Here is a 20,753-nt window from a genome sequence, read left to right as displayed (position 1 = left end):
CTGACAAACTGTCTGCAGCCCCTAGACCCAAAAAGAACAATCTTGTTTTCATCAGTCCACAAAATGTTGCGCCATTTCTCTTTAGGCCACTCAATGTGTTCTGTAAGCTCTTCAGCATAACTTTTTTTCAACAATGGGACTTTGCGAGGGCTTCCTGCCGATAGCTTGGCTTTGCCACTTTGGCTATTCTTCTATGCATTCGAATGGTAGTTTTTCATTTTCTTCCACTTCTTTCAGGTTTTGGTTGCCATTTTAAAGCATTTGAAATCATTGTAGCTGAGCAGCCTAAAATTTTCTGCACTTCTTTATATGCTTTTCCCCTCTCTAATCAACTTTTTTTTTTTTAAAAGGTAAGTTTTATTTCCTTTTGAACACAACATACAGACACACAGTACAAACTGTTGAGCAAACTGACACAAGGAAGGTACATAGCAGAAGTAGAAAACCAAATTGGACTCTATGCAGAACAGGTAGGTAGTACTTCTAAAAAAGAGATGTAAAATAATTACAACACAATGATTAAGGCCTTCCCTGACCGGCCAGGGCTAGGGAACCCTCTATCACCACTGCTAAGAGGGATGCTCTGAGACGGCTCAATCCAGGGGGTCTGGATCCACGTCAGCCCATGGGCCCCAAATGCTGTCAAATTTCGTTAGGGCACCCCTAGATTCATACGTAAGTTTATATAGAGGTATCACACTATTAACCAGGCGTATCCAGGCACTAAGAGAGGGTGGGAGGTTGCCCATCCAGTGCATTGCTATCGTCTTCCGTGCGTAGAAGAGGAGGATGCGGAAGGCAAGTCTAGGGTATTTGGCTGGGACCAATTCCTCCAAGACCCCTAGTAGGCAAACAGTAGGGGAGATGACCCTCGGAAACTCTAGGTTATCCGCTAAGTAGTGTACCACTCTAGTCCAGAATTCGAAGATGTGTTGGCACTCCCATATTAAATGGAAAAATTCCGCACCCGGTTGCTGGCACCTGGGACAGTTGTCAAGAGGGACTCGGCCCATTTGTTTAAGGCGGATAGGGGTTATATATACATGGTGTAGAATTTTATACTGTACCAGCTTATCCTTGAGAGAGATAAGACCAGCGTATACATTGTCTATTGCCTCCTCCCAATCATCCTGAGTAAGACCAACAATTTTAGTAGTCCACCAGTCTTGGACAGTTCGGAATGGTTTGGGACCAGATAGGAGAAGTCGGTGGTAGAGTCTGGACACCAATTTGGAGGGGCTAGGGTCCCGGAGAATATCTTCTATAGTCGGGGAGGATTGCTGGGGGGTAAGGGAGCGAAACTGGGAGTGAAAGGCATGTCGTAACTGGAGATTTTGGAATAGCAGAATAGGCGTGGGGTGGGTCTTGCATTGAAGAGCAGGGAATGTGTGGAACGTTTGCGGGTCAAGGAGGTCCTTTAGGCACTTAATTCCGTGGAGTGGCCAGAAGACAGAGTCTGGCAGGGTTCTGAGGTGAGGTAAGTGGGAGTTTCCCCACAGGGGCAAGTGGGGGGACAGTATTGGAGGCTCACAACCCAACACCTTGAGGGCTAACATCCAAGCTTTATGAGGGGTGGTTAACGTAGTTGGTAGAGAGTTGTAGTCTTTAAGGGACCGGTATGGGAAATTGCGAAGACCCTCCCACGAGGCCACAAGGAGGGCCTGCAACTGCGAGTTGGGGTTATAAGGGTCAGGGTTAAGGCACCAGTGGAGGTAATAAATTTGCGAGGCCAGGTAATATAGGTGACTCTAATCAACTTTTAATCAAAGCATGCTGTTCTTCTGAACAATGTCTGGAATGACCCGTTTTACTCAGATTTTCAGAGAGAAATGTTCTATAACCTGCATGCACAACATTTGCTGCCTTCCTTCCTTGAATCAAGCCTCAATTAATGATTTAACTACACAGAATCAGCAGCATGGATGTCATGGCTGTTGTGTCTGTTGGCTTTCTATTACTCTAATACACCTACTAAAGGTAGTAAATTATTTGCCATTTAAAAATATAATTTCTACCAAAAACAGTGATCATGTTAGTGATGTCAGACTGCTATTATTCTGAACACTGTAGGTCGCTTGGGTTAACATCATCAGTACACAATCAGGTCAACACTTGCCATTGAGAAAGCAGACCAACCTATTGCAAAAGATTTTCTAGGGGCAAAATATCAAATGTCACAGTTTAGACATATTGTATGTTAATTGACCACATAACAATTTTGAGAGATGGGGGGGGGGAGATGGGGATTGGCATTACTACAATTTGAAATCAAATGGATTTTTACATTGGACACTATAACTTGTAGGGGACTGAATAAAAATCTGCCATTGTCGGTTTTCTTGTAATCCCAGAAGCGGAGCTTTTTTTATTTTCCAATTAAGACTTTTACCCCATATGTAATAAAAGGCACTAGGTTTGCCCAGGAGCAGTAACCCATAGCAACCAATAAGATGTGTGCTACCTGCCGATTGGTTGCTATGGGTTACTGCTCCTGGGCAAACTTAGTGCCTTTTATTACATGGGGAAAATGGGGTTCTCCACCCTATAGGACTTGAGAAAGGGAATGTTTTTCCTAAACTTTTTGCATTAGGACATTAAACTCTGCAGAAGAGGCTGTTTACCATTCTAAGACACCACACACAAAAGTATTATTGACATTAAGGCTGTGACCACACATTCGTAGGCTGAGAATCTGCTGCCTCATCGCTCCCCTTCTCTGCTGCGCTGCATGTACAGCATATTTTTTCGCAAAATGTAAAATCTTGCGTTTCATCGCCAAAGTCCTCCACATCTGTCTGCACCTCAGTGGAGATGATCCCGGTTGCAGGCAGCACAGCAGAGGAGCAGCGGGACAGTGGATTCTCGGTAGAGCTCCTTTACTACTTGCTTGTACTTTATGCAGAGAAGGATATATACAGTGTTCTAGTTTTTCTACATATGGCCTATATATTCCTTTTTTTCTTTTTCTGTATATATTGTTTTCTGCGACATTTAACTCAACCATGTTGGGGCACATGCATGTGCATAATGAGCGAATTCCGCAACTTGCTCATTATACCCGTGACATCAGAAGCACATTTCCGCCGGTCGCACAGTCCTAGTGCTGGTGGGGGGTAATTTTAGAGAAAAAAAGCCCACACCTTTGGTTGGGGATATTTTTGCCCTCTTAGGAACTATTGTATCAATTCTAACAGCTGCTTTTAAAGATACTGATGAGAAATGTATCAACTAATGTAGCAAATTGCAACTGTTCAGAATGCTCCTGCACGGGTCCAATTTGGCAGACCTGTGCCTGACCCGGACCTGCAGCCGCCACCCACTATGCCTCCCACCCAGAACCACTACCCAACCCCGCCAGCAAACAGCTTGCTCATCCCCTTGATCCGGCACCCGCGAAAACCATCGCACTGACCCTTATCCGCTACGTAAGGAAAGAAATCTTAACAAAACTCAGTAGAGGGTAAGAGGGACCAGTCCTGCAACATAGCCCGGTACCGAGACGGGTTATCAGTGGACTGCCCGCACAATCAGGCACAAATTTTTGCCCAAAACCTGACCACCTTGCGGGGGTATTCCTGATGCAGGACTCTAGATCACAGAGCTGCCAAACTAAAACATCAGAGACAGGAACAAAAACTTACATTTTGGAAAAATGGTAAAAAATAAAAGATGGAAAGCAATTGAAAAAATGTTTTCGGAAAGTGTACAACCTCTTTAACTAGAAGAATCTTAAAAACAATTATTTGCTTCAGAAGAAAATATGTTTTGTAAAATGATCAACCAGCAAAATAGCAGGTGAAGTCCAGCACTGTTTATTAATTTTCTACTTTAAAATTACTTTAAAAATGAAACAGTCGGTGTAATTCTGATTAACAAAACAGGTATTTCACCTCCAGCTAGTAAATGTGAGCTTTAAAAACTTATCTAAGCCACAGCAAAAAAAAAAAAAGGTGTAGGTTAGTTATAGATTGGAATAGGGAATAATCATATCTAAAAAGTATACAAAATGCACACAGAGCTGTCAATGTAAAGGGTTCATGGCTCGAGTCAGCCTGTGCAAATCAGCTCTAAGGTGAAAGAATTCCCTCAGCAGAGATACTGGCAAAGCAAACAGCAGTCAAAGGGATAATAATCACAGGGGGAAAAAGCTGGAGTTGCTTTATCCAGCCTCGGCTTCCACATAAAATATCAGGGGTAAAAACAACTCAAGAAGCCGAACTCCAGTGTTATTGCTTGCAGTTTGCAAATAAGAGGGTGCAGGGGTACTGCGGGAGAGCAATCCAGGCCCTCCAAGAATGAGTGCAAACAAAACGCTAATTAAAATTATCAAGGAAGTAGAGGGACCAAAAAAGGTAAAAAAAATAAAAATGAATACAAGAAGAGGTTCTATCCTCAGCAGCAGGTGTATGCATGTATAAAATATCTTACTGAAACAAAAGCTTAAAAGTCACTTTACACCACAAAAATTAAATTTAAATCTACTAAAACCATCTGATTTGTTCAGATTATATCGCTTACCACCCTATCAGTGATTGAGTGCACTGACTAGCTAGCACAAGGTAGCCATTTACTTAATGTGTTTTGTAAAGGTTTGCAATATAAGGCAGTTTTGAACAGTGCCAATATAAAGAGAATATCGCAAAGCTATGTTAAAATGTACAAATGACAGTTGAATAAGTTTAATTTGAACACATTTAGGTGTAAACTTTAAAATAATTTGGATGGTGCAATGGTGCATAGAAATTCTGAAACACATCCAGCTAACCTATAGCAGACTCTTGAAGCCCAGTAAGATAAACAGTTGGCATTTCCTTCTTCAGGATTAAAGTATGGAAAGTTCTCTAAACTTGGGGGTTTTATTCTTCCCCCTCCTGAGTGTTCAAAAGACAGGGCTTATCTCCTCCTGTGCAAAGTTCATTATGCATAAACCCAATGTTCACAGACAAAGACAGCACAAGGCACAGTCTGCTTAAATTAGTATCCAGTTACTAGTACAAAGTAGCAGCCTCAGCTCTGTCATGCTGTAACATTCACATCCCTGAGAGAGCTTGGACTTTGTGCACAGAGCTCAGTTGCCAGAACAGGGACAGCAGATTCAGGCTGTAGCGTTGAACCACCCTGAGCCAGGATTTGCTGTATAGTTTTGCGAAGGTTTGGGTGCAGCCGTCCATGAGTCTGATAAAAGATTTCTAAAGCACAAGATTTTAAAGGCCCAGAGCTTAGGTCCTCGTACAGCGGGATAGTGTACATCCTGGATGTCTGTAAATATAAAAGACATAAACATTAAAACTCCTGCATAGAGTAGATTTTATTTGTGTACATATACACAGAACTGCTCAACTGGTCTAACCAGTGATCCCCAACCAGTGGCTCAGGAGCAACATGTTGCTCACCAAACCCTTGGATGTTGCTCCCAGTAACCTCAAAGCAGGTGCTTATTTTTCAATTCCTGGATTGGAGGCAAGTTCCAATTGTATAAAAGCTAGGTGTACTGTCAAAGAACCTCCTGTAGACTACCAGTCCATATAGGAGCTACCAATTAGAAAATCACAGCCCTTATTTGGCATCCCTTAGGGATGCTTTTCATGCTTATGTTGCTCCCCAACTTTTTCTTACATTTGAATGTGGCTCACGGGTGAAAAAGGCTATGGGCACATGGAGCTGTAGGCTCTGCTGCTCTCAGCACAGAGTGCTGTCCACACTGTAGAGTATGAACCAGACGTTTTTCTTTAGCATTTAAGGGGAAGGAAAGCTACCAAGGCAGTTTATTTTCAATAGATTAACCACAACAGTGCAAGCTAGAACACCATTTGTATTCTTTAGAATGCTTTTCCATACTGGAGTAAACAGCTCTAGACAGTGGGGTTCATTTATCAACACTGGGCCCTGTGACAAGTTCTTAGGAGGTATCAGTTCATTTTATGCTTAACCAGAGCAGATGTCTACTGCTCATGCCCAATAGCTGTTAGAACAGTCTATGTATGTCTTATGATGCTAAGGTAAGGGTTAGCCTAGAACTGGGCTGAAACAAAAGAAATCCGAACTATAATAAACTATAAAGCTGCAATTGCCTTAATTTATCATCACTCACAAACTTACCTGGCAGAGCAGGAAGTGACGTATTTGGGGCAAATCTGGTTGGAAATTGTTTCTCACCACAATCTGCAACCATCGAATCCTAATTTCAGTGTTCAATGTAGCCAGATCAGCAGAATAACACAGGGACAATTGCATCATTACCTCTGAAATATGAGTCAGAAACACAAATAACTATGCTGCCAGATACATGGTCTGTTCTTCATGTATATGTAGAAGAAGAAAAGTGAAAAGCAGTTGATATAAACAATTTATACTGAATAAAAAGATGCTTGCAGACAGTTAAGAAACAATTTTTGGACAGATGGATTTATTTTAATGTAAAGGGGCACATAGATTTTGTGACTAATCACTGCATACTTATAAATCTTAACCTCCAAATAGCAGACCAATAGAAGAAAATGTATGACAATGAGGGAAGGCTATTATTCTTTAACATGTGTTAACATGGAGAATATGCATCCACAGTCACCTGGTCTAAGCGGAGATTTATCAAGTAGCTTGTCTAAAAAGAGCACTGTTTGAAAGGTTTGCCAGTCTGTGATATTGGCAAATGAAGAAGCGGCTTCAACATCCAGAGGTTCAGACATCCAAAGCTGACTGAGGGTCTCCACAGGTCCCGTGAACACTGATCCCTGAGACAAATCTGGCTGGGAAAGGGGAGGTCCTGGGGCATTTAACCAACGTTCAAACTCCAGACCTGAGAATGGGAAAAGTATCATAAAAGGATGGCACATTAAATTGTATTTTTTCCATATCCAACCCATTTTAACCTTCATGTCTTCCTGTGGTTTCATCTCTCAAATGGGGGAAAAAGTGAAGGTAATACTCTAGAAGCTCATGTGCCACAACACTGCGGAACTTGAATTTCTCAATGTAATCCTGAAAAAAAAACAAAAAACAAAATAAATGTTGCTGGAAGAATAGTAAATCATACAAATGAATGGAATTTATAACAACATTCTGAATTATAAAGTATAAAGAAATGCAAACTAACTGGCCAGACATGGTTATAGTCTGTTATGTCAGAGCCATCTTCCTCTCGGACTGTTGCCTAAATATATAAGGATTTGCCAACTAATAGACTGAAAACTTGTGCTCCTCTGATGATGCAGCTTAGGAGGGTGACAACATTACAGAAGTTATGTAATAGTTACCCTGAGAAAGGCATCAAAATTGTCCGGATCTCCGCATAACTGTGATAGATAGTGCACAAAGCAGAAGCCCTTCTCATATGTGAATAAGTTCATGAGGTTACTTGGGTTCACACCTGGGGACCAAGCGAAAAAAATATAATATTACTGTACTGTTCTTCAAAGTAAAGTTATTGTAAATATTATTTAAACTGCCTGGCACTTGCAGCCACATTTAGGTCACATACTAAAATTCCAAGCACAAGACATATCTTTTAGTTCAGTGGAGAGTATAGTTCAGGCTGTAGTTTAGCAGTAGTTTATTTTTCAGTTAAGCGGAGAATAGTTCAGGCTGTAGTTTAGCAGTAGTTTATTTTTCAGTTAAGCGGAGAATAGTTCAGGCTGTAGTTTAGCAGTAGTTTATCTTTCAGTTTAGCCGAGTATAGTTCAGGCTGTAGTTTAGCGGTAGTTTATCTTTCAGTTTAGCCGAGTATAGTTCAGCCTGTAGTTTAGCAGGCAGACAAGAAGCTGGGACATTGTTGTTGACATGACAGTTATGTGAAATCTAACTGCTTATACACTAGCTAATTGTTTGAATGCTTGTGCCAGCCTTCATTCAAACAATGTAGTTTTAACTAAATTTCAATTGCATACAAAATATTTCTCATCTCTTATGTAGTCTATATCAAGAGGGAGAATATAACATGGACATTCAGCATCCATTTGACACACTTAGCACTCATTTTCTTTAAAGCCGTTTCCAAATGAAACCGTTTTACCTGGATCCAGTTTGGCTTGTAATCTGCTCAATGGAGTATCCTGGCCAAGTATTCGGATTTGTCTATGTAAAGCTTCCAGCCGGAATGTGGTTTCTAGGCAAGTAAAAGCAGCACCTATGTAACAGATAAAAGAAAACAGGTGATGAACTAATAGCCAGGGTTATTAATCTGTACGTGACAAAATGCTGAATATAAGTAGGTCAGATAGAAATATCTCTTCTTGCATTGATGCACATTTCCAGTATTCATGAGTGCATATTTACACAAAACAGTGTTTACATACAGGCTGTTTTATAGAGACTTGGATAAACAAAAATGCAGACAGTTTAAAGCCTAGGCAAATTATAGACTGAGGTGATATAAATCAGTCATTTGGCTCCTCACCATATACTCGCGTAGTGATGCGACGCTGGGCATAGGTTGCTAGGCCCTCGCTCAACCACATTTCCTCCCAACTTGCATTTGTCACTGCATTTCCAAACCAGCCATGTGCAATTTCATGAATAACATCTATAAGCAGGAAGTCCTCGCTATCCAGAATGGAGCAGATAACGAATGTCAGGCATGGATTTTCCATCGCAACAATTGGGAAGGAAGGGGGCAGGAAGACTATATCATACCTAAAAGAGGTTAAAGGTCACAGTTAACTCATGACAGCCTGAAAATGATATAAAAAAATAAAGTAGTATTAAAACCCCACACTCTCCGATTATTTACTTTGAGTTGATTTAAATAAGTTGATTAACCATATAGTACATCAATTATTAAAAGTGCTTAGTACCTCACACAAAGTGCAATAGTTTATGAATCAATTCCATGCCAACACATCAATCAATTCATGGATTTGATTAAAAAAAAAAAAACAGATCAGTGTAATCAGCGCAGCCAATTAATTATAATTCCAGTTTAAACTAATCAAAACGAATCTAATCAAGTGCTTGTGCTTAATACATAGAGATTTATAAAAGGTGAGTTCATCAGCTAAAAAAGAGCCAGCAATTCATGATTTATGGAAGGGAAAATGAAAATAGAATCTAGATGATACTGTCCCCCTCCTATCTGGTGTTTTTACTATCTTGGCCCTGGGCCACCACACGAGGAAGAAGGCAGGACGGTGAGGACTGTGGTTTCACAATTTAACTTTCTGTTTGTTGGAGGAGAAACTGACTTCCCTAAAAAAACACAAATCCTCAGTACCTTGGAGTAAAATGGCATATTATACTAAAAGATTTATTAAAAAGGTTTTTTTAAATATTAAAGAACGAAGGTGCTTTTGTGCACTTACAAGGTCACAAATTGTTAAATAAAAGCATTGAATAGTATATTTTCATTTATTCCCTGGGGAGAAACCGTATGAAGTTTTGCGCCGACTAGGTTTCCTTCCCCTTTAAATGAGAAATGTTTCGAAATCCCAGGTCCATTCAACTATATCTCATGAGTAACAGTTCTGAAAATTACTGGTCTGCACTGGTGCTCTAGGTGCATAAACTGCTAAAAGTATCAAACATCACAAATCGGCACAGATAGCCTAACTATCTATATCTATATATCTATATATATAACTATATTTTCCCTACTGTAATATCACCTGAGGCTTTTATTCAAGACCACTTTGAAATTTAAATTCAAAACTGAATTTTTTGAAAAACTCAAATCGAATTTGAATAACTCCCTAGTTGAATTTCACAGTTTTGGCCACAAAAAAATTTGAATTTTTATTTTCACCATTGATAAATTTGCCCCCTGTTGTATACTTATCCCACATATATGATGTATAATTATCCCACATACAGTGGCTCATAAGCAACATATTGTTCACCAACCCATTGGATGTTGCTCTCAGTGGCCTCAAAGCAAGTGCTTATTTCTGAATTCCTGGCTTGTTTTGGTTGCATAAAACCAGGTGAACTACCATAGGGAGCCTCGTATAGGTGGCCAGTCCACATAAGGGCTAACAAATAGCCAATCTTAGCCCTTATTTGGTGCCCCCAGGGACACTGTTATGCTTCTGTTGCTCCCCAACTCTTTTTAAATTTGAATGTGGCTCACATGTAAAAATGGTTGAGGACCATTTCCCAATGGCTGGGATCTATGGTAAGGTGTGTGGTTTTCATTAATTTCTGAATATTGCCTAAAAACTTAAATAAAATAAATTATAATAAATCTGAATGCTGGGGGCTTGCAACTCAAAGGATCTTACTTTACATGTTCTTAGGGTCTTTTGAATAGTTCCATGCACTTACCAACATATAGTGATCCCATTGCCTAATATGCATAAAATTACCAAAGCATATATCATGCAGAGAAGCTAAAAGCATGGCCGCCATCAGGGGGGGACTACTGTCCCGGGCCCCGATGATTTGGGGAGTTAAGGGGGCCCCGGCCATGCTGCACTTACTTGCATAGCTGGGCCCCTGTCATCAGTGAGCTGCAGACTTCGGAAGGTAGGGCTGGGTGGAGTTTCGATGACTGCTTCCTGTTTTGTGTGCTCTGATTCGCCAGTGAAGTGTAAGTCCCGGTAAAGCCGCATGGGGATTGGATGGGTTTAGTCTGAACCGCCCCTCTACTTTATCCAATCGCCATGCGGCTTTACCGGGACTTACATTTCACTGGCGAATCAGAGCACAGGAAACTGAAGATACCAGCATCTGAACTCCCTGGCTAAGGTAAGTGCGGTTTTCTTTTTAACTTGTAGGGGCCCTGGACAAACGTGTTTTTTTAAATAACTTGTAGGGGCCCTGTCCTGGCCAAATGTTTTTTTTAATAATTTATAGGGGCCCTGGACAAATGTGTTTTTTAAATAACTTGTAGGGGCCCTGGCCACAATGTTTTTGCTTAAACTTGTAGGGGGTCCTTGGCTACCAATTTTTTTCTTTAATTTGTAGGAGGCCCTGACCATCAAGACTTGTAGGGGGGCCCTGGGCACCAAAGTTCTTTTTTTCAACTTGTAGGGGGGCATTTAATGTTTTAACGCTTGTGTCTTGTGTGGCGTTCCTACTGATGGGTAAGGGAGGGGTGGCAAGGGGGGGCCCAGAAAATTTTGCTGTGCAGGGCCCTGTGATTTCTGATGGCAGCCCTGCCTAAAAGTAATATTGTTGACAAAATTATGTGATAAATCCCAACACCATGTCCTTTATCCAGCTACCATCTACCACTTGGCACTAGGCTAAAATACTCTACTCAAAACATTCAAAGACATTTCCCATTAGCATGCCAACATGCTGCAATTATGCAATGTATGTTAAAGGGGCTGTGTTCTAAGGACATATTTATCAAAGTAAAAATAGAGTGAAAATAAAGTTCTCACTAAAGGTCTTTTCAGTCTACTTTTAATCTTTGATAACTATGCCCCATAATACCTATATAATGATAGCTAAAGAATTCTCATCTAGTTAACTAAATTTTCATTCTTTCATAAATATGCCTCTGTGTAGGCAACATATACATAGTATTATATTATATAGTATTATATTATGATTGTCTGATGTAGCAAAGGTTCATGATCAGCAAACAGCTGTTTATTTATTAACTATGTTGTACAGCAGGATGTTGGTAGGCACTAAACCCCCAATAATAATACCCCTTAACCACTACCCTACATAGTCGTCCCCCCCCCGCATAGGTGATTAACCCTGAAAGTGTCCTTAATTCACTACCCACATATTGGTGCAAAGTAAGCTCAGCGGAGCTCAAGTCTGAGGTTAAAGGATAAGGAAATGCTATCTCATCTGGGGTTGGGGGGTCAAAATGTTAAAGTTATTTTCCCCAGGCTTTTCCCACTTTCCTGTTTGGAGAATCTGCACCAGCCTGGGGGAAAAAAACAAAACCAACACTTCAACCTTTAGAGGTTTAAAGGTTTTTAAACCTGTAAAGGAGCTGTTCACCTTCCAATACTTTTTCAGTTTATTTGTTTTTAGCTTTTTTCACCAGAAATAAAGACTTTTTATTTCAATTACTCTTTATTTTCTATTTTTCTAATACTGAAGTATAATATAATTTTTCACCTTATGTCCTACTGAAGCAGCTCTGGGAGGGGTTTGACAACTGTAAACGGTTCTAAATGTATTTATTTAGTGGATACATTTTTTAACTGTGGCTGTTAATTTAGCAGAATCCCTGAGTTTCATTAAAGGCAGCTTTTAGAATTATACAATTGCTAATATTCCACAGATTCTGCTGATAAATGTATCAACTACATGTGCAAATTGTAACAGTTCAGATTGTAACAGTTCAGAATCTGCACCTGGATTATGAAACTGTCAGATTTAAACAACTAGTGATATGCGGCTGACCTGAAGCCGCCACACAAAATATTAGGGCCAAAATATTCAGTGCGGGTCCAACTCTTCCTGCTGCCCTTCTTGCCTGAAACCTAACAGTTTCCCACTTCCATGTCCATTTGCGTCTATTTATAGACACTCGCTGCCCCATTTGCTCGGAGATGTCAGATACTGGGGTGTGACAGGCATGGGTATTTAAGTAAATGTGCAGGTCAGGTGCAGGTCCTAAAGAGTCAGGTTAGGGTCGGGTGTGGGTTGAGAATTTGTCAACCCGTACATCACTAGAAACAACAAATACAGGAATATTAAAATTTAAACTTGAATATTGGGAAAATGGGTAAAAAATAAAAATTGGAAAGCTGAACAACAACTGATAAAAGTGTTAGGAAGGTGAATAAACCTTTCTAGCACTGCAATATTAAAGGAATTGGTAAAAACTGGGTAAATAGATAGGCTGTTCAAAATAAAAAATGTTTCTAATATAGTTAGTTAGCCAAAAATGTAATGTATAAAGGCTGGAGTGACTGGATGTCTAACATAATAGCCAGAACACTACTTCCTGTTTTGCAGCTCTCTCTTTTTCCACTGACTGGTTACCAGGCAGTAACCAATCAGTGACTTGAGGGGAGGGCACAAGGGTCATAACTGTTGCTTTTGAATCTGATCTGCATGCTGAGGATAAATTGCAAACTCACTGAACAGTTATGTCCCATATGTCCACCCTTAAAGTCGCTGACTGACTCTAAGTTAGAGAGATGCAAAGCAAGAAGTAGTGTACTGGGTCTTATGTAAGACATCCAGTCACACCAGCCTTTATACATTACATTTTTGGCTAACTATATTAGAAACATTTTTTATTTTGCAAATACAATCTATTTACCCAGTTTTTATTTGTACACTGAACTGTTCCTTTAAGCAGCGAGTACGGAGTACTTGATGTGAAGTTAGGGCTTCCTCTTTATTTTAGAATATGACGACCCACACTGTGCATTTTCAAGTACACTCCGGAAAATTTGGGAGCAATGTGTAATGTGAATAAGTTTTAGCTACATGGGCTTCTTCTCTTACCTTCCCCATATATACGGACCATAAAGACTCTCTGCTGCTTGCAGCCATTGCTCTACTCGGCCAGCCAACTTTGCCACTGCTAATTGCAGTACACAGGGTTCAGCCCATACCCGACTCCTACAGAGTGGCACATGGAGGAAAATACTATAAACATTCAAAAATACAAGAATACCAGAATGAAAAATAGTAAATGAAAATACCGAATAGCAGAATGAAACTTATGTCGAACTGTTGCCTGTAAAATATACATGTATGAATCCCAAAATTCTGTGGTCCTATCACAATAAAGATATCCTCAAACAAATATCAATACTATACTTCCATGCATTGTTGGTCTGGATGGTCCCTCTGGTGTCTGGTTTAAAACTACAGCAGAACCCCAATTCTTAGCCAACTTATTGCAGACATGTTGTACCTGTACATATATAGGCTGTTACATATTAGCCCATATACAGGTTCGGACTGGACTGGCAGGTCACAGGGAAAAAACTCGATGGGCCTGCCAGTTCAGGCCTCCAAAAATCAGCTGCCTCCTTTTAGGAAGAAGGAAGGAGTTCAGTGGTAAGCAATGTTATACAACGTGGCGAGAGTTGGGGGAGGGAGGAGGTTGGCTGTCGGGAGGTAAGCCCTGGTGGCTGCGAGGAGGGCCACGGTGTTGCTGACCTGGTGGGCCCCCAATGCACCAGTCAGACATTGCAGATACAGCCTCACACTAGAACACTGTGTGCATGTGCCACCTTCTACACAGACAGACAAAGACAAAATTAAGCTAAAGCAGGTAGGATATATTTAATGTAATATACCTGTTGTTTGACTCTTGAATAAACTCTGCAACAAAAAAGCGAGGCCTAAAACACAAATGTTAATCTTGCTGCACATTCCTTAAATAGAAAGCACATAAAAAAGTAATATAGCATAGCTACATTTCCCTGGAACAGATGGTCATCTTGGTGGATGTGATGGTGCCGTTTGTGTAAAACAATACATAGTTCCATAGAGGAACACTACACAAATATTGTCTGTTTGCTGAATGAAAGAAATTCTGTGCAGCTTTTCAATACTCATTTAAAGGCATTGTTTTTAACTTTTCTCACCTGGGACCAATGTCTGCAGGTAGAAGGTGACCAGCTGTTAGGGCCACCAAGTAGGCAGGAACAGGATGCTCCATGTAGAAGTGAGAGACACCTAACTCCTCTATGAAATAACTATGAGTGCAACTCATGAGTACTTGAATTCCAGCAGGAGCCTGCCATAAACAAACAAACCTAAGTTAGGGTCAAAGAATAGACCTAGACATTTCTAATACAAGAAAAACTATTCCTCACAACCTATACAAACTTATATGTAAACAGCTTCAGCCTTAAACAGGAACTATAGTGAATTGCTATATATATATATATATATATATATATATATATATATATATATATATATATATATATATATATATATATATATATATATATATATATATATATATATATATATATATATATATATATATATATAATGATAGCTGCCCTGTGTAAAAGGAAAACTATACCCCCAAAATGAATACTTAAGCAACAGAAAATTTGATATAAACTAAACTATCATAAACTGGTATATATACCGTCTTAAGTCTACTAGAAAATCATGTAAACATTAAATAAACCCAACAGGCTGGTTTTGCTTCCAAGGTACTGTTTTATTATTACAGAGAAAAAGAAAATAATTTTTAAAAATTTGGATTATTTGATTATAATGGAGTCTATGGGAGACAACCTTTCCATAATTTGGAGCTTTCTGGATAATGGATCCCATACCTGTATTATAAAAATGGTTTATTTACATGAAGCAGGACTTTTCATACGAGCAGTTTCATGCAATATATATATTTTTTTTAGAGGGCTACATTGTTCGGGGGGGGGGTATCGTTTTACTTTAGGAATGATTTTAAACTCAAATATATGTCTTGCAATGTCCTCCTATAGGTTTAGCAGAGAAAGTTTCACTTGGGGTGTATTCTGGAATGCAATCTGTGTGACTTCTCACTGTCACTTAAACAAGATGGACAAACATGATAAAAACAGAAAGTATTTGGCTTTTGAACATGTAGGAAAAAACAGTAACTATTTATATGCCACAGATTTGCATGCGTCACATTCTGCATATTTTCACTCCTCACACCCAATACCCCATACAAATTGCAACAGCTTCATCTGCTTCATGATTTTGACCATAAAACGGTGAATGACCTATAAAATTTGAACCATAAAGTGAAAGTGATGTGATCATAGATCTAGAAATAGCATCACCTATGGATGGGGAAGGTAAATAGTAAAATGGACAAGACGAATTTGCAACCAGGCTTGCTGATCTGCCAACCTTCTCCTATACAGGTATGGAACCTATTATCCAGAAAGCTTAGGACCTGGGGTTCGTCTGCAATTTGGGTTTATATACTTTCAGTTTATTAAAAGGTTATTTAAACATTAAACCCAATAGATCCATTAGCATAGCAACTACAATATTTTCTTTACAAAGATAAATAAGAGATGATATAAGCTGAAAAATTAATAAACAATGGCATGGAACCATTATTCAGAATGTTTGGGAATTGGGGTTAAGGGATCTTTCTGTAATTTGAATCTCCATACTTTAATACCACTATATAATTATTTACTCATTTATTAAACCACTGTTTGCCTTCCATAAGGGTTGATTAAATCTTAGTGCAGTGATCCTCAACCAGTGGTTTGCAAGCAACATGTTGCTCTCAGTTTCCTCAAAATAGATGCTTATTTTTGAATTATTGGCTTGGTTGCAAGTTTTAATTGGTTTAAAAAATAGGTGTACTGTCAAGCAGAGAACCCAGTAGGCTGCCTGTCCACATAGGGGCTAGTCAATCACATTCCTTTCTTCATGCTTCCTTTTACATTTGAATGTGGCTCATGGGTAAAGGTTGGGGACCGTTGTCTTAAAGGGATGCTGCAGAAGTTAACAGTCACAAAAGTGCCTACTTCCAATATAAATATAACACAAAAATACGGTATTATAGTATTCAAATGACTTCAGTACAGGTGAACTACCCTAGAATCCTAATTAAAAAGACAGCTTATTGTAATAGGAATTGAAGTATATTTGCATCTTAGTTCCTAAAAAAAAAACTTTACACATAAAAGGAGAAAGAAGGTATAATCATCAGGGAGTGCAAAAGCAATTGTAATCACTTACTTGAGGCTGGTGCTCCTGTTAGCAAAAACTGAAGCGGCCAGGGCAAGCACCACAGACTGATACTCTTCTTTCTTCTTTGCATGGGTATGCATGCACAGTAGAGTGAAGAGCAGAACAAAAAAAGCTGGCTTCTACACTCTACTGTGCATGCATCTACCCCTGGCATTGAAGAAATTAGAAGCAGAAAAAGAGGATCTTTCCATGGTGCTCACTGAGATGAAACCTACACCCCCAGCGATTTAGACTTTACCTTTAATATATATATTCTGTTATGCATTTCAGAAAATGGGACTACTGAAATATTTACCTTGACTGAAGCGGAGTAAGTACACTTGACAGCTGGAGTATCAAAGCAGGGGAAGAAGGAGCGGTTACAGACAGAGTGTCCCTGAGTGAAGACAAACAGCTGAGAGCCTCCATAGGAAAGTTCTGGATCCAACCACCATACCTGAAAATAATTGTGGAACTAAAGTGACACAGTTGCTTTCCCATTCCTATGAAACAGAAAGGACATCTTTGCACTTGTTTTCTTTGTTCCAAAGCTTGAACCTTGAATAATGTCACATAGCACAATTTTAAGATATTTATCAATTTAAAACATATTTAAAAAAACATTATTTGCTTTTCCTTTCAATGTCTCTTTCCAGAATGCAATTTAAAGTCATTTTCCGGTCACAAACGGGGGAAACCAACAAACAGATTTTCTGTCAGGCTGCATTTGCATTGTTACCTTTTATCTCTATCCTTCTATAGACACTCTCCTATTCATCTACTATTTTCACTAATGAAAGCTCTGTTTGTGCCTTGCTATCCATTGCACTGCTTGACCTTACAACATTTGCCATTAAACTGCAACAGCAATTACATATGGTATATGAAAAAGTTGTTTAGAATAGCAGCTCTAAACTGGGTGTTGTGTACCGCATGTACAGAATTTGTATGTTAAGATGAAACATATACATTTACTTATTAAATGCAACTTAGACAGATGTTTGTCTTGACATATGTATTTTTACCTTTCTGTGCGGTGCAGTAGACAACACATTCCAAAGGGTATTGGGGCAGGTGGTTTATTAAAGCTAAATGCTAATAAAGGTCAAGCAAACCACATTACATTACTGTAATAGCCTCCGTATGCAAGTATGAGTTTTATGTAAGTCTGGTGTATGCAACTCGAGGACTCGCACCTGTATATGAAATTGTATTCTTATGTGCACTTGGTGAATAATACTGTGATGGCACATGACAAGTAATATTTCTTTATTCAACAGTTCCATCAGGGCTAAAACTAGGGGTGGACAGAGGAAGCACATGGCTTAGGTGCAACGGTGGTGGTGTTGGTGATGGGGGCACTAGGCACGTACTTTTGTCTGCCAACCCCTAACCCCCACCTTAGCTGATTCACAGATTATGTGCCAGTGTATGGGGGCTTCCAACAGGTCTCTGGGTTTGATTTTTCTGGCGATTGAGGACCACATCGGCTAGTTAATGTGGTCCTTGTCCCGTTGGTGCTCACTCTTTTCGTTGTAATCCGATAGTTGGGCCCTAGGGCTGAACGTTCAGATTAACCCGCTATCGCCCTGCTGTTGGTGGTAGTGATGTGCAGGTTGAGAATTTCTCGCCCAGCACCTGACCCTAACCCGCCCAAACCGCACCTGGCCCGCTGCTGCGCTCTATTTACAGACCTGCGCCCGACCCACAGTGACGTCACAAAAGGGTCAGGGTGGACAGAAGTCTATAAATTCTGGCGCCTGAAGCCGGAATTGCTAGGTCGCGGGCGGGCGGGACCTGCCCGCGACCCAAACATTTTGTGCAGGAGTCAGCCCAAACTCACCCGACACGCGGGTACAGAGCCAGCCCGCACATCACTAGATGGTGGGCACATCAGGGAAAATTCCGCCCATTCGCCAAGGAGTGATCTTATTGTGTATCCCCATACTAGCATATGTATGCTGCACTGGGTATAATTAGTTTCAATACACCTGCAAATTAAACATGAATTCAGTATTGTGGGTCAGAAAGAATCTAGCCTTTTACATGAAACAGTATACAAGACTCACCGCAGGCCCTTCACCAGTGATATAATGAATAATAACTTGGAACGTTTCATTAGTTCGTAGGTTTTCGGGCACAGAGATGGTAAGTGCAGATCCATAGTCTGTGAATTCTTCAACCCTGAAGTCCAATGGGAAGCAACAAGTAGAATAAGGGGGAACGGAGTTCTTGGCACTATGAAGCACACAGGGGGCACTGAGTGTGTTGGACAGCAGCTCCCCAGATGGCAAGTTTGGGTTTGTAGCAGGTGGAACACCATTGCCCTCAGCGTCTGGGGACAAAGTATAACACGAGGAGGAATGGAATAGAAAATCAGCTGGTGGAGGACAGCCATATAAGGAGGGCTGAGGATTTAGGCACCCACGTCTGGAGGCAGTTGATGGAGGACAGTGGCCATTTAAAGGTGGGCATGGAGTGGCCTTGTCATTAGGAGAGTCCATGAGAGAACTGGGTGCAGACAGGTCGAGGGGCTCGGGGGTTACCACAGGAGAGCACCTTGAAGGAGGCAGACTTGGCAAGGGAGACTCGGGTGTAACATACCACAAGCCATCACATGACTGGGGGCTGAATGGAGGCTTTGGAAGTCCCACACAATCCTCTTGTGCAGGCCAGGAGCACTCGTTATAGCGGCCAATGTGTTTGCTCAGTGAGCTGGTGTAGGCATATGAGCGCTCCGTGCTCTCCCCCTCTCCTCCCCCTGTTCTTCGGCACCTCACTGAACTCACCCTGGTTGCTGGGTGTGTGTCCAGGACGAGAGCCGGACCTCCTGGCAGGAGACAGCTGAGTTCTAACACTAAACAACCGGCCAGCTCCCGGGACTCCGGTCGTAGCTCCAGGCCCAGATGGAAGTGGTGTAAGCGATAAAGCTGAAAACTGGAGGCCGAAGCGGGGTCTGGCGGCGCAGGGGGAACAGGAGCAACAGGACTGCCCGTGACAGGCCGTGTGTGTAGAGGGCGGCAGCAGCAGCAGAGAGCGGGGCAAGTAGCGGCCGAGGCCATTGCTGCACTATTCTGAGTGTACAACGGGAGAGGCAGACGCACCGCAGCCGGTAAAAGCTAAGTAAAATCCATCGGGACCCCACAGGCCTAAACTGAGAGAAGGCGCAGCTGAGACCGGCCGGCCTGAAACAGGAAGTGACAGACAGAGGGCGAGGCCTGACATAAACAAACCCAGTGACGGATGGCGGCGCACTGTGACTGGAATTAGAGCAAGCAGAATGCCCTGCCTGTCACTGAGAGCAACTGTCATATATGCCAAGCGTCAAAGCACTTTTATTTGGTACTAGGCAATGTGCATTCTATGTTGTGTTTCAGGCGTCAGCTTTTGTATGTCAATAGTGACTAACATAACATCACTCACCGCCCTTTTGAAAAATAAAAAGAGGACGAGCTTTGCCACGCCCATTTTGTGGCCACGCCCATAGATGTCACACTCATGTTACTCAACCCAGAAGTGGCAGTATCGCTACTACAGAAAATGGGTAACAACTATATTGACACCAAATGCGCCAGTAAAATCACTGAATGAAACGGATAACAACAATGTTAACCGCAGATATGCTTATATAATCACTTATTTGAATGGATAATGGCCAAATTAACCCCAGACGAGCCAGTTTATTACTACAGAAAATGGATAACTAATAACCACAGACATGCCAGTGCTACAAAAAATGAATGAGTGAATTAACCCTAGATCACTAAATAAAATGGGTAACTTGCATAATGACCCCAGAAATGGACTTAAAATCACTAAATAAAATGGATAACATGCTTATTAGCACCAAAGCAGGCAGTATAATCATTACGTTTTATAATTATTTGCCTTTTTCTTCTGACTCTTTACAGATTTCCAATGGGCGTTGCTGACCCCATCTAAAAAGCAAATGCTCTGTAAGGCTACATACTTATTATTACTTCCACCTTTTATTGCTCATTTTTCTAGTAAGGTCCTCTCCTATTCATCTTCCAGTCCCTTATTCAAATCAATACATGGTTGCTAGGGTAATTTGGACCCTAGCTACCAGATAGTTTATAATGAAAATTGAAGAGCTGCTGAATAAAAAGCCGATTAACTGAAAAACCACGAATAATAAAAAATTAAAACCAATTGCAAATTGTCTCGGA

The 20,753-nt window shown here is 40.7% G+C and overlaps 1 protein-coding gene and 1 long non-coding RNA gene across 2 annotated transcripts in view; one reads left to right on the top strand and one right to left on the bottom strand.

Annotated features, from left to right (window-relative positions):
- The window catches only part of LOC121394262, a 146,981-nt gene extending 130,011 nt beyond the window's left edge, over nt 1-16,970 (top strand). The window contains exon 6 of the long non-coding RNA XR_005961597.1: nt 16,855-16,970. This is a non-coding gene — a long non-coding RNA (uncharacterized LOC121394262). The remainder of the gene's footprint in view (nt 1-16,854) is intronic.
- Nucleotides 3,797-19,987, bottom strand: rnpepl1.S (arginyl aminopeptidase (aminopeptidase B)-like 1 S homeolog). The gene is made up of 11 exons (XM_018265594.2): nt 18,633-19,987; nt 16,880-17,020; nt 14,451-14,602; nt 13,357-13,473; nt 8,393-8,628; nt 8,009-8,122; nt 7,254-7,366; nt 6,870-6,978; nt 6,569-6,796; nt 6,100-6,242; nt 3,797-5,259 (listed from the first exon to the last, which is right to left on the bottom strand). Exons 1-11 carry the CDS (start codon nt 19,623-19,625, stop codon nt 5,017-5,019), a joined length of 2,589 nt encoding a protein of 862 aa, XP_018121083.1. The 5' UTR covers nt 19,626-19,987; the 3' UTR covers nt 3,797-5,016.
- Nucleotides 19,988-20,753: the final 766 nt, after the last annotated feature.

Source organism: Xenopus laevis, chromosome 5S, assembly GCF_017654675.1.
Source record: "Xenopus laevis strain J_2021 chromosome 5S, Xenopus_laevis_v10.1, whole genome shotgun sequence".
Taxonomy (NCBI): Eukaryota; Metazoa; Chordata; class Amphibia; order Anura; family Pipidae; genus Xenopus; species Xenopus laevis.
Note: the sequence above shows the minus strand (reverse complement) of the source record. Positions and strands in the feature narration are given on the sequence as shown.